Source organism: Lycorma delicatula, chromosome 2 (genome assembly GCF_047948215.1).
Source record: "Lycorma delicatula isolate Av1 chromosome 2, ASM4794821v1, whole genome shotgun sequence".
Taxonomy (NCBI): Eukaryota; Metazoa; Arthropoda; class Insecta; order Hemiptera; family Fulgoridae; genus Lycorma; species Lycorma delicatula.
This window is the reverse complement of record NC_134456.1, coordinates 221,655,465-221,668,659: the sequence shown is the minus strand read 5'-3', so window position 1 is coordinate 221,668,659 and position 13,195 is coordinate 221,655,465. Positions and strand designations below refer to the sequence as shown.

Sequence of the window (13,195 nt, the reverse complement as noted above, 5' to 3'; positions counted from 1 at the left end):
TTTTTTAATCTCGGATCTAATTTTTCAAGTTTTGTCTATTATTATTTTAGTGAATTTAAGACGGATTTAATTGCATTCCAATCCGTTGTTAAACCAGCGTTATCGAACCCATTTCATGGGCCGACCGCGGAAGGCTAGGCTTATAAAGCCTGTCCTCCCGACGTAATTCCCCTTCAGACCGTCCACTGAAGTCCTTTCGGTGCTAACTCTTTAATAGGCTAGCAGGAATACGCCACAACGGGGCACTAGCTATAAGGAGGGAGCAATGTGTCCCCTTTTCCGGAGGAGTCGCAATTGCTGGGTTATTTTATCTTACTGTAAGTTTAACTTACAGATGGTGATACCTATTCGCGATCGCGGTTTTGGGGCGGCGATTCTGGAAAGAAGTAAACAGTAATTATTCTTTCCACGTAATTATTAACCTTCAGACACGCGTGTGTCTGAGAAGGGGTTGGGGGGACCGCGTGGCCGCAGTGAAGAAACCATTTGTTTTTGTGGTGGCTGTTGGCATCTGCAACAAAAGAAGCAGAACACACACACGAGAAAAAAGAAAAAAAAAAAAAAAAAAAAAAAAAAAAAAAAAAAAAAAAAAAAAAAAAAAAATTTAATTTTTACTTTCCTTTCGACTGGCAGGATGAGACGGCACGACGCGTCGTTCCACATCCACGTTTCTCCCGTTTCTGAAACTAGAGAAACAGAACAAAACACACGCGAGAAAAAAAAAAAAAAAAAAAAAAAAAAAAAAAAACTATTCACTCGCGACCCCGGAAACGCGTCTGACGCACTATTCCGTTTATGGCTCATGCGATATGGAGGCCCCTAAGCCTGGTTTGTCGATTTTCGGCTACCGCACCGCACCATCACGGTGGTTCGTCCAGTACGGCATGAGGCCGCTTCCTTACAACTGTCGGAGTTGGGTCCTCTCTGCAGATGTCCCGAAGATGACTGTGTTCGGACACAGCCGCTCTCCCGAACAGTCTGCGCGCCTGCGCCACCCCCACCTCGGACACGGATTGAAATCTCGCATCAGATCGGAGAGTGGCGTTCCTGACGAACCACGGAGCTCCAAAGATCGTCCGCAACGCGATGTTTTGGACGGCCTCGATCTTCTTTTGAAGCGAGGAGCTCAACATTGCCCCCCATGCCGGGTAAGCATATGTTAGAATCGGCAGTACGTACAGCCGAAAAATGAGAAGCTTAGTTGCCAGTGGGTATGGGCTGGCACTGTTCAGCACTGGGTATAGTGAGGCTCTGGCGGCCTTAGCCCTCCGGGTCGCATAATTTACATGTTCGCCGAAGGTAAGCCGCCTGTCCAACACCACCCCCAGGTACTTAACTGTTTTCTCAAAAGGGATTTTCTCCCCTGAGATTTCCAGCTCTCTGGTCGGTTTTCGTGTCTTGCATGTGAACATCACGGCCACCGATTTTTCACCGTTGACCCTGATTCTCCACATGTCGAGCCACGGTTCCACTAAGTCCAGCTGCCTTTGGAGCCTCCGGACCGCGTAATCCACATTTGCGGATTCGTAGAAATATGCCGTGTCGTCTGCGTAAAGGGCCGTTTTGACCCCTTCCGACAGCGGCATATCGTTCACGTACAAAGTGTACAAGAACGGGGAAAGTACTGCTCCTTGGGGAACCCCAGCGGCTATTTCTCTGGTGGAGGAAATCGTTTCCCCTACGCGCACGACAAAATGTCGGTCTAGCAGATATGACCGCATCAGTCTGACATAGCGGTAGGGGATCGCCGATCGCGCTAGCTTATAAAGCAGCCCGCTATGCCAAACTTTGTCAAAGGCCTTGGCCACATCCAGAAAAACGGCTGCAGTCACCCGTTTCCTGTTCAGGCCTCCGACAAGGTCGTCTATTATTTTTACCAGTTGGAGGGTGGTTGAGTGACCCTCCCTGAACCCAAATTGCTCGGGCCGCACTTCTCCCTCCATGTATCGCCTCAGTTTTTCAAGAAAAATCCTCTCGAACAACTTAGACAATACCGGTAACAGGGAGATTGGCCTATAATTCCGTGGGAAAAGTAAACTTTTCCCCGGTTTGGGTAAACATACGACTTTGGCCGTTTTCCAACAATTCGGGAAATATCCAACGTACAAAATGGACGTGAATATCACCGAAATTGCTGTAATCACGGAGGCCGGTATGTTCCGGAATGCACGGGCGCTGATCCCGTCGACACCCGGGGCCTTGTCGGGGCTTGTGGCCTTAATGGCTGCGGAAACTTCCGCTTCAGTGACTTGGTCAATCTCTAGAGGGGCATCCTCCACCTGTGAGAAATAATCTACAAGAAATGATTCCACCTCGGTTGTGTGCTCGTCGTTCGGGGAGGGAGGGGGGTTTGGAGTGAACTGCTCCTCCAAGGTATCGGCGAATACCTCGGCCCTCTCCGCCTCCGAGTATGCAAGAAAACCTCGCTGCCCCACAACCGGATGGCGAGGCTTCTTCCCTTCTCGCAGTCTCCTGTTCAACCTGAACACCGAGGAGATGTCGTCAGAGACCGAGGCGAGGTATTCGTTCCACGAATCCTCTCGATGGCTTGTCAGCAGTTGTTTTACCCTGTCCGTTTGATTATAAAAGGCCCGCTTATCAGCGGGGGACAGGGTGATTCGATATCTCCTCCTCAGTCGTCGTTTCTCCGTTATGGCTTCGGAGATATGAGGAGGGAGGTCGTTTCGAACAACTGCTCGAGTTTTGGCCGATGAGCTGCCTGCCAGGGCCTCAGTCATTGACGACGTGACGCGCCCGACAGTGTCGTCGATTTCCTCCGGGGTGTTCAGGAGCTCAGGATTTACCGGCCTGTACTCCCGCTGGAGGGTCTCGTAGAACCTTTTCCAGTTGACTGACCTTCGGGGTATAGGCGGGGGATCTCGGCCACCCCCTGCCTGACCTAGTTCCAACAGGACAGGGGAATGGTCCGAGCTGAGGTCTTCTATCGTTTCAATCATGAATGGGAGGGTACCCCCCTTCATGACTGCGATATCCAGCACGTCAGGCCTAGATCTGCCTGAGCGATGCACGAACGTGGGCACCTCAGGGCCTACGACGACCAAGCGGCGGGCTCTCGCCCTTTCGTACAGCAATCTGCCATTCGGATTTGTCAGAATGCTGTTCCATGACACGTGTTTGGCATTGAGGTCGCCCATGAGTATCATGGGCCCATCCCAATTTTCCAGCACGGCATCCAGATCTGCGCCGGTTACCGCGTCGTTCGGCTTGCTATAAGCTGAAACCAGCCGATACACCGTGCCCAGATGCTCCACATGCACACACGTTTGCTCCATCACGTTTGTATGAAGAACAACGCGCGTATGCATGTGGCGTCTGTGGACTAAAACCGCAGTTCCACCAGAGGTGCGAGATCCGGGTCGAACTGGCCTATCCGTCCTATATGTAAAATAGTTCCGAAGGGTCAGTTGCTTGGTTGGGTTCAACCACGTCTCAGACAACAGTATCACGTCTATCAGTAGATCCTCGGCCAGACGGCATAGTTCCTCCGTCCGGCCTACTACTGAGTTGGCGTTCCACTGCAAGAGCCTGAGGGTGGGCCTAACCATACCTGGACAGTACAGCCATGAGGCACTCTATTAAGGACTGAATACAGTCCTTGAGAGATTTTGCCTGGAGCAGGCGTGGCAAAACCATCATGATATGTGGCAGGATATCCTTCACTGTCATCTGCGACAGGAAGTCCATGCCAGTGGTCTCCAACGGGGTAGCCGGTTTCGGATTGCCGCTGGAGGTGCCTTTTGGCGCGGCCGCCCTTTTGGTGGGGCGCGGGGTCACAGGGGCCGCGGTGTTTTTAACAGCTTGCTTGGCCTTCCCAGCCGGAGCAGGCTTTGCCTTTCCCGTCGAGGAAGGCTTGGCCTTCTTCGCCGGGGCCGGCTTTGTCGCCGCCTTTTGTTTCACCACCTTCTTGGTGGTCGCCGCCGGTTTTGGCTTGGCGGGTGTTGGGGAGGGTACCTCCCCTTTTTTCACTACCGCCTTGGCCACAGGTGCCGGCACCTCCGGTTTGGGGGCTGATTTTCCCCCACCGGCAACACGGGCCCAGCTGCGGCCGTCAACAGTCGCGGGCTTTTTAATGCCCTTGACCTTATTGACTTGCTCCTTATAATAGGGGCAACCCCGGTAATTAGCCGGATGAGGCCCCTTGCAGTTAACGCATGAGGCTGGTTCCTCACGCGGCTTAACGCATGTGGCAGTGTCGTGGTCCCCACCACACTTGACACATTGCTGGGCCCTCTGGCAGTAATTGGACGAGTGTCCAAATTTCTGGCATCTGTGGCACTGGGGTGGCCCCCCTCGTGACACAAACGCAGTCACTGCGACCTTGCAGTAAAAAATACTGCCAAGGTCATAAATGGTCCGGGCCGAAGGGGTCCTCTTAAGGGCCACTAGGCAGGTCGGGGTTTCCCGACCGTCCCTTGTGAGGAGCTTCTTAACCGAAACCACCTCATAGCCAAGGGAGGTCAGTTCCTCCCTTACTTCCTCCGGGGCAGCCCCATAGGGGATTCCCCGTATAACCACCTTCAGCTCCCTGTCCTTCGGGAGCTGAAAGGAGTGAAAGGCGATTCCCTTCGAGTGCAGAAAACTCTGCACCGCCCGGTAATCCGCCTCGCTGCCCAGCTGCAGCCTTATCGAGAGCCCGGTGCTTTTAGCCACCAGGCGCCCCCCGATCCGCGACTTAATGTCGCGCGCTAATGCTGGCCACTCCTTCGGGCAGTCCAGCATTATTGGCGGGATTTTCTCCCGCCTGACGGTAGCAGGCTGTGATGGGGCCCCACCATCAGCCTGCGGGTTGGCGGCTGCTGCAGCCCGCTACGGGCTCCGTCTCCATAGGAGGCGCGGAGTCCCGGCGTTTCTGGCGCTTCCTAGCGCCAGACCCGCTTTCCTCTCCACCGACGGACAGTTCCGGGGTGGGAGAACGGGGCGGGGCAGGCCTTACTTTTCCTTCCATTGAGGAAAAATAAAGAATAAAATTTAAAAATTAAAATTAAACTTAATTAAACACTTCTTAATGTACACTTGCTGCAAAATAAAATCACTGACAAGAAAAATCAAAACAAGATATAACCTGTAGACCTAAATAGGTACAGATTATATCAAACAATTTAAAATAAAATTATTTTAAAATCAGCACAATAGTCCTATAATAATAGGCTATTAACTTAATGTGTTCGTAATGACTACAAGAGTTCACTTTACATTATTAGAGAAATTTGAATAGAATAGAAATAAAATTAAGAAAAGGATTATCCTTTTCTTAATGTAACTGGCCTGTAATCCAGGTAGCTGGCCGCCCGGCTGATGTCCTAGCAGACCCTTCTCACATTGTCTGGCGACGCAGGTAGAAGAACTGTTGAACACCTGGCTGGACTGGTTACAACTCACAATCACAGAGCACAACAAGACACAACCTTTCACTACAAGAGCCAAGGATGGAATCTCACATTTTTTAACAGAAAAATGAACAATGGCAAGTAATTTTAGGTAGAAGTCTTTAAATTTGAATAGTTTTCAAAAACTTAAGCACACTCATTTCCTTCTAATTCACATTTACCAGTACTTTTCACAATTAAAACAAGCTTAAAAATAATAATGACTTCACTTCTTTCCTTTCTGATCCATGTTTTGACAGTATTTCATCAATATCTTTCTACTTGATGAAACGACATTTTTTCCTTCAGCATTAACCTCAGGATTTATTAGTGAATGCCAAATAACTGGTTTGCAGACTGTCTTTTCAGGAAAGTGTTTCCAGTCATAAACAAGACCGACCATTGATTTGACAGTCCTGTCTTCTGGAAATATATTTTTGTAGTTGGATGTGTTTTTGTCTTCTACTTTAAACATCTTTTTTCAATCCTCACAAAACACATTTAGAAGGGAGAAAAGATTGTCCAACCACAGGAGAAATGGATGTATTACTTTAATCTGTTCTGCAGCATTGTCAGTAAACCACTTGAAGGGCACTGCCATAAGAATTTAATTCTTATTTTGTCTGCCACAACCATCTGAGATTAATCGAACTGTTGTAGCAGTAGCAAGAAACTTATACAAACATAAACAGTTATAAATAGCTGAAGCAACCTCGTTTGAATCTTTTGCATGATTTGTTTTCCATTCATAAATTAATGTGTTTTCCTAGGTTTGACAACACTTTGAGTAACCAATTACAACCGTTAAATTCTATTGGTAAAGTTGTTATTTATAACAGGCACTTTGCTCAGGCAGTTTTGGAACAACTTGACTTTTCTGCAAGTCTAAGGAAAATATTACAACTTTTATCATTTTTTTCACATAACAACTTAAAAAAATTGTTTAGACTGTTGTACATGAATCCTTTGTAGCAGTTTGAGCTTGTTCCTTTTTATCCTCATCATTATCTAACTTAATTTTTTTTTTTTAAATCACTAACATTCAGAACAAACATCTGTTTGGGGTGTCCCAAATCCAATATTGAACCATGTATTGAAAACTTTTCTAAAATAACTTTCTTTTACACTTAAATTTTAATCAGTAACCTGCTGCCGATACATTCACCACATTTTTTTAACGTTCAACTCCGAACGCAAACTCTTCCTATAGTTTTGTTTCTGCAGTAATAAATTTCAACTGCTTGTGAAAGATTTGATGGCTTTTAATTTGGGTTTGTAAACCTCAGACTAGTATTACCTCCACATGTTTCGACAGCCATAGAGCCCTACAGCATAATACAGGGGCATTGTAAGAAAGTTTGACGGCATACAGGTATAAGACCTTGAGAGTTATACTGTTTAATAAAATATTTTTGTTTTTTCAACTGCCATCATACCGTCTAGCTCGTTTTGGTTGTAAATGTCAGCTTTTTTCAATGAACTACGTTTGAATGCTTTCGTATTTTGTTCACAGTTAGATGGCTTTGCAAACCCTGCAGCAGAATACCGCTGCAATTTGAAATTTTTTTTCCATTTCTCTGCATTCCTAACTTTTTTCTAGCTTTATCGCTACTAACAGGAATCAGTTAAATATCCATTTTATAAACAAAATAACAAAGATGCCTTAAATGATTTTACATGATTACACAGTTAAACGCAAGTTATTATACAGTTAACACAGTAAATTTGTCACAAGTGAAACGGTATGTAAAACTCATGAACTCAAGTAAACTAACTTTTAAAGGTTAATTTATAAAAATCTGAACTTATTGAACACTGTAAACTATTAAATATTATTTCAAAGCACGAATTTAAATGCAAAAATCACTAAATAACATTTGCACAAAATATATACGTCCTTGGTAGGAACAAGTTTGGGTGAGTAAAGCTAGTTTAGCATTAACAGTGGTGAAAATTCAAAACTAATGAAATGGCTGGTTCCACGAATGAATCTACCGTATTTTTGTGAATGCAATAACTAGTTCATAAAGGTCGATTTTGGAGTAAATCTTGTTTGCGGTAGATACGTATTTCACTCCTGAGGAAGAACACATAAAAAAAAACAAGTTTCTCAAATTTTTGGAGATGACCAATTTTTTAATTAGACAACTCAAATAAACATGATTACATATTTGTCTTATGCCGCTAATAAAATTTTCAAACAAAAGTAAGAATTTGGCTGAAATGTTTTTATTTCATAATTTTTGGATGAATAAAATTAAAAATATAACCGGAATTAAAAAAAAAAACTTATTTATATGCAACATAGAATGATACTTGCTCTACTTACAAATACAAATGCTCCATTCTATGCTTGGATGATCCACATTAGCCATGTACACAGTCGCCTTATGATTAGATACATATTTATAAACAGGGATTTTGTTATTAAATTTGGTTGTATCCTTTAACTCAAAACTGTGAACTGAAAGAAAAAAATATAAAACTACAAGCTGTAATTAATATATATTGTTTTACATAACACTGATTTGTATCACCTTCTCCTTCATCTATGTTAATAAGCGTTCTAAAAACAATGAAAAAATTATATAAATATTGGTATAGTCGGTAGTCTGTTTTTTCCATCTTCCAGTTTGTCATTGATCTTCTACAAAATTAATTCATTTTTTATTCCATAAAAAAGCTGCCATTATAGATTGTTTTTAATAATATTCAACATGAACTGAACCAAATTTTTCTCACTGAATGCAGTGTATTTGCAATTTCATAAGAGTTTTGAAATTGTTAATGCTTCTGAATAATTAATTGTGATGTTATAAATGGCAGCTTAATAGACAATAAGTGCCTGGTAAACACGACCGACCAGACAAATTGTAATCAAATCACTTAACTTTTAAAAAGCGATAAGTTAGCTTTGGCTCTGGCCATATGCTTGCATAACTAATTAACAGGAAGATTAATCATTAATGATAATTAATACATCAGGATATTATGATTAATACAGTAAAATCAAGATATTTTGATTTTCTAATAATTAATTATTGGCTGAATGATTTTTAACTGTACATTTTTTTTACAGCTGATAACTTAAAATTTTTAAATGTTAATTAACAGCACAACAAAATGAAATTCTAATCTATAACATATTCTAATCAGTGCCATATTATAGTCAAAGATTAAATTATACATTATTTAACAATTGAGAAAAATTTCATCATATAATGAAATCTAATGAAAGGTCAACATATTTAGCAATCTATAATTACAGTTCAATTTGACAATTTGGGGAAGTGTTCAGTAGTACAATGAGGTCATAAATAATTAGAATGTTTTATAGGGACTATTACTGATTATTATTACACGCTTAGTAACTAAGAAAAAAAATTTAAACTAATAATAATAATAATAATAAAACAAGTCGATTTAGTTTTAAAAGAAAAACTAGATTTTAAAATAAAGTAAAGCAAATAAAATATTAAACCTTACATTTCTGTTTAAATTTCTCTGACTCTGCAACGGTGAATAAACTGCATTTTTGAATAACTAAAATGACTGCCAACAAGCATTGTAACCTCAAAACCTAAAACATTAAAAACATTATTCAGTATTTAGTGTATATTTATATTTAATTTAACAGATACTGAATATTTTTATTCAGTGATTAATACATTTTAATTTCATTTTAGTCTATAAAACGTTTTTGGATATCAATAGAACAATGTGTGTGACGAATTTCTAGAGTCTTACTCATCTATATTTCTTGATTGCATCATTTGCATTTTCAATATAATAAACTGCATAATTTATCTGGTCTTGGTGGGAACACTGATTTACAATAAAAAAATTAATAACTGCATTTGTTGTTTTTAATGTCAATTTGAACTAAATTTATTTTAACATAAAATAATTAAACTAATGCCATGTTCCTTTTTGTAAATTTTGCACCCTTCTTCAGCGACTGATAATGCTGTTTGCCATTCAGACATCACCTGATGTTACTGTCACTGGATAACCCAAAAAACTTACCGCATATTTGTGATGTAGTAAAGTGAATTAGAAGTGAACCGTATATTTTTATCTTTATTCTACCATTTTTGTGCATTTTGTGTTTTATAATGATCATGCATCAAAACATAATTTTTTACGACCTATTTATCTGAAAGTTCCTTTTCTTATCAGAGAACAGCTGAATTTTTTACTCCAGTGTCTGTATACAACATCAAATCTTCCACTTAGCAATTAACATGATCGACAGAGGTTGAATATCTGGATAAGAAACAGTAGAACACCTCATAACCTCTTAAATATATGCTGGAGCCCAAGCATAGCACTTCACTTTTTTATTTGGTTAATTATGTTTCAGGTAGGCAAAATTATAGATTGTTACTTGCATTCCTCTGCCTAGAAAGTACTTTGATGATAGTGGCGATGCTTGTTTATTCTGTTGAGCCTGTGACCTACACTGACAGTAGCTTAGCTTATGCTGTCAAGTCAGAGAGTTTGAGGGTTAGGAACTGGGCTAAGAAGTGCTTCACAGAAGCATCTGTTCCCATATTAGGGCTGGTTCATCTATAGACAGATTTTAATTTACCAGTCATCGATTTTCCACATATTAGCATCATAATACATTTTTCTTCTGTTAAATATTCCAGAGATAAAATTGCATTCCACTGAGATCTCCAAGACACAACATGAGAAGTTGTGGGAATCAGCTCCTAGAAAGGAGTCAGTCAGAAATGGAAAGAAGATACAAAAGACAGCAAAATGTACAAGAAAGCAAGCAACAAAATTTAAAAGAAGAGATGAAAATAAACAGAATGTATGTAACTAAAGTGAAGCGGGTGAAGAAATTGTGTTATGAATCATTCTAAATAAAGAAAGAAGTAGCAAATGCGTACAAAGGATGATTTTTATAGCGATAGAGAAACTAATTTCTGTCAGGTTAGGAATGAACCCAAAGGATTTGATTTTAATTCAAGTGTACTTGCCAAATAGTCAATATAAAGATGATGTGATAGATAATCCATTAAGAGATCCAGAAAATTATGGAAGAAGAAAGTAAAGATTATAATAATTGAGGTTTGGAATACTGTGGTAGGTGAAGGACTGGAAGAACAAGCAGTGGGAAAGTAATGACTGAGCTCATGGAATGAAATGAGAGAAAGTTTATTGAGTTTTACAAGGGGAATAAAATGTCTTAACTAATATTTCATTTAAAAATCATAAAATAAGATTACACGTATGGAAATTATATGGAGATAAAAATAGACATCAAATTGACTATTTAATTACTGAAGAAAGATTAAAAACGTAATAAAACAGGCACATGAGGAAATGACATAAGTAGAGATCATATATTTCTGGTAATAAAAATTGAAGAAATACTGAAGAGAGTGGAGAAAGTAACTAAATTGAATCTAGAAAAACTAATAATGTTTAGAGAGAGTTATCTTAAGCATTAAAGAGAAGTTCAAAAGACATTGTGAAAATGGAATGACTATAAAACATGCTATCATAGAGTAGAATAACAAATCGAAAGAGAATAAAAAACTACGGGTTACCACAGAAGATAAAAAATTAAGACAGATAAAGATACAAAAACAGGAGAGATGTTTAAAAATAAAAGGCTATACTGAAAATTGAATAATGAATCAAGAAGAGTAACAGAAAAGGTAAAAAAGGAGAAATGACTTGCAGACAATTGCTCAGATATAGGAATTTTTAAATGTAAGGACAATAAGAAGTGTAAGTGGATATGAAGTACATTGTATGTTGATGCACTTTAGTGGTTGGGGTGCAATTAACCACACATCTGAGGAATGGTCGGCCTGAGTCTATACAAGACTCCCCTCATTACATGTATATATATCATCCTCATCTCTTTGGGCCATGAGGGAATTGCTTATTGTTCACTAGTTGAACAGATCGAAACGTACACATTAGGAATAATATTAATAAAATATGAAGCATTTTCTGAAAAAATAAAAACAGTAAGATGGGATAAGTCAAGGAAGAGTGTAGCCACTAAAGAAGGTGTCAATAGAAATTGCAAATTGTTGTACAAAGAGGAAGGTGAACTTAAAATATCAAAGAAATATGTAGAAGAACTACATCGATTCAACAGAAAATCTTCCTACAGATCAGGTTGAGTTGGAAGAGAATGAAGTAGGAATAACAATCCTAAAATTAAAAGTTATACAAGCAGTTAATAGACGAAAAGAGTGGAAAAGTTATAAGAATAGATGAACTGCCAGAAGAAATAATTAAATGTCTTAATAAATGGGTATTAAAGAGATGGTGTAGTATTACATAATCTACAATTCCAATCTCTATATGGTGCAACACAATGTCAAGATTACAGGGCGACAATTTGTTTGATTTTGCATTAAGCAAAGATTATTCTTTGAATTCTGAACAGAAGATTGAGTAAGAAAATAAAACAAATTGGTACAATAGAACAAGTTCGGGAAGGGAAGGAAGTCAAGAGGTGGAATTGGGTTAATAAGAAATATTGATGAGAGATACTTAGAAAGAGGTAAAGAAATAACAGCATGTTTTATAGATATTTGAAATACATTTGACCGTGACAAATGTGATTAATGGAGATATTAACGAATTAAAAATTAGATTCATAAGATAGAAGATTAATTAAGGAATTGCACCCGAGTAAAATAGGAATTCTCACACTGAGGTTTGTCCTAGGAAGAGGACAAACTTATTGCCAATGCTTATTACCATTCTTTTTTAATATGAATTTTGAAAATATGATAAAAAATACTGTAGAAGGAGATGAAGGGATTAGTGTAGAAGAAGGGAGTACAAATTATTTAAGATTTCTGATAATGTTTTAGGAGATGAAACACATAGCATTCATCAAAAGACGATTTCAAAATTAAAAGAATATGACAGAATATGGGACAAAAATTAATGTTTGGAAAACTAAAGTAATGAGAATAGGAGACAATAAGCCATTAAATGTCTGTATCCATAATTGATTATAAAGGAGTGTGTGTGTGTGTGTGTGTGTGTATATATATATATATATATTACGAAGTTCTCCTGTGAATATATAACCCGAACATATAACTAATAATTCGTTATATAAATAATATAATAATATTAATTAATTATCAAATGTATAATTCGTTATCCCTAATATATAAACTATTCTACTCGTGAAAATAATGGAAAAGATTCATGTAAACGTATGTCTAAAATACTTCATTTGCAAGGTACGGTTAGTGAAAGATTTCACTCGGATTTCAGCAACCAAGGTGAAATGAAGTCGTACTAAAGATTTTAGGACATTAATTAAGGGGCAGAATTAGTGATTTCTTATGGTTTTTGAAAATCATTAAAAAAATAAAATTATAAAATAGGCTCAGAACCGTATCTCCAGTAGCTTTAAATTAATTTATAACCTATAAATTGGGGTAAAAGACACTTTTTTACGTTTGAAGTACAATAGCTTTGTTGTGGGTAATAAACTCAAAAAACTTCTAAACAGATATTATAGAGAATTTAATTCTGAACAAAATGGTTTAAGATAAACTGAATAAAAAAAGGAAAGTTAGAAAATTTCACTCACTAGTACTTTTTCCGGGATGGTTCGATATTTTATCTAACACATCCTCCTCTGATTCGGTTGTACATATGAACGTGGTCGTAACACTCGATTGGAAGAGTGATCCTGATACAGTCAGTGGTCTGCCTCAAGGGTATTGCAACGTATGAGACCGTACATAAAATGAATATCAGTCATTTCTAAGTTAAATATGATACACATTTCCTGACATAATGAGTAAGAT

At 39.0% G+C, this 13,195-nt stretch overlaps 1 protein-coding gene across 1 annotated transcript in view; it reads right to left on the bottom strand.

Moving 5' to 3' along the window:
- LOC142319672 (uncharacterized) overlaps nucleotides 1–12,994 on the bottom strand; it is a 138,869-nt gene extending 125,875 nt beyond the window's left edge. Inside the window, exons 1-3 of the mRNA XM_075357221.1 lie at nucleotides 12,976–12,994; nucleotides 8,874–8,967; nucleotides 7,717–7,851 (exon numbers count right to left, since the gene is read on the bottom strand). Coding sequence (XP_075213336.1) covers nucleotides 7,717–7,762 — 46 coding nt within the window. The 5' untranslated portion in view covers nucleotides 7,763–7,851; nucleotides 8,874–8,967; nucleotides 12,976–12,994. The remainder of the gene's footprint in view (nucleotides 1–7,716; nucleotides 7,852–8,873; nucleotides 8,968–12,975) is intronic.
- Nucleotides 12,995–13,195: the final 201 nt, after the last annotated feature.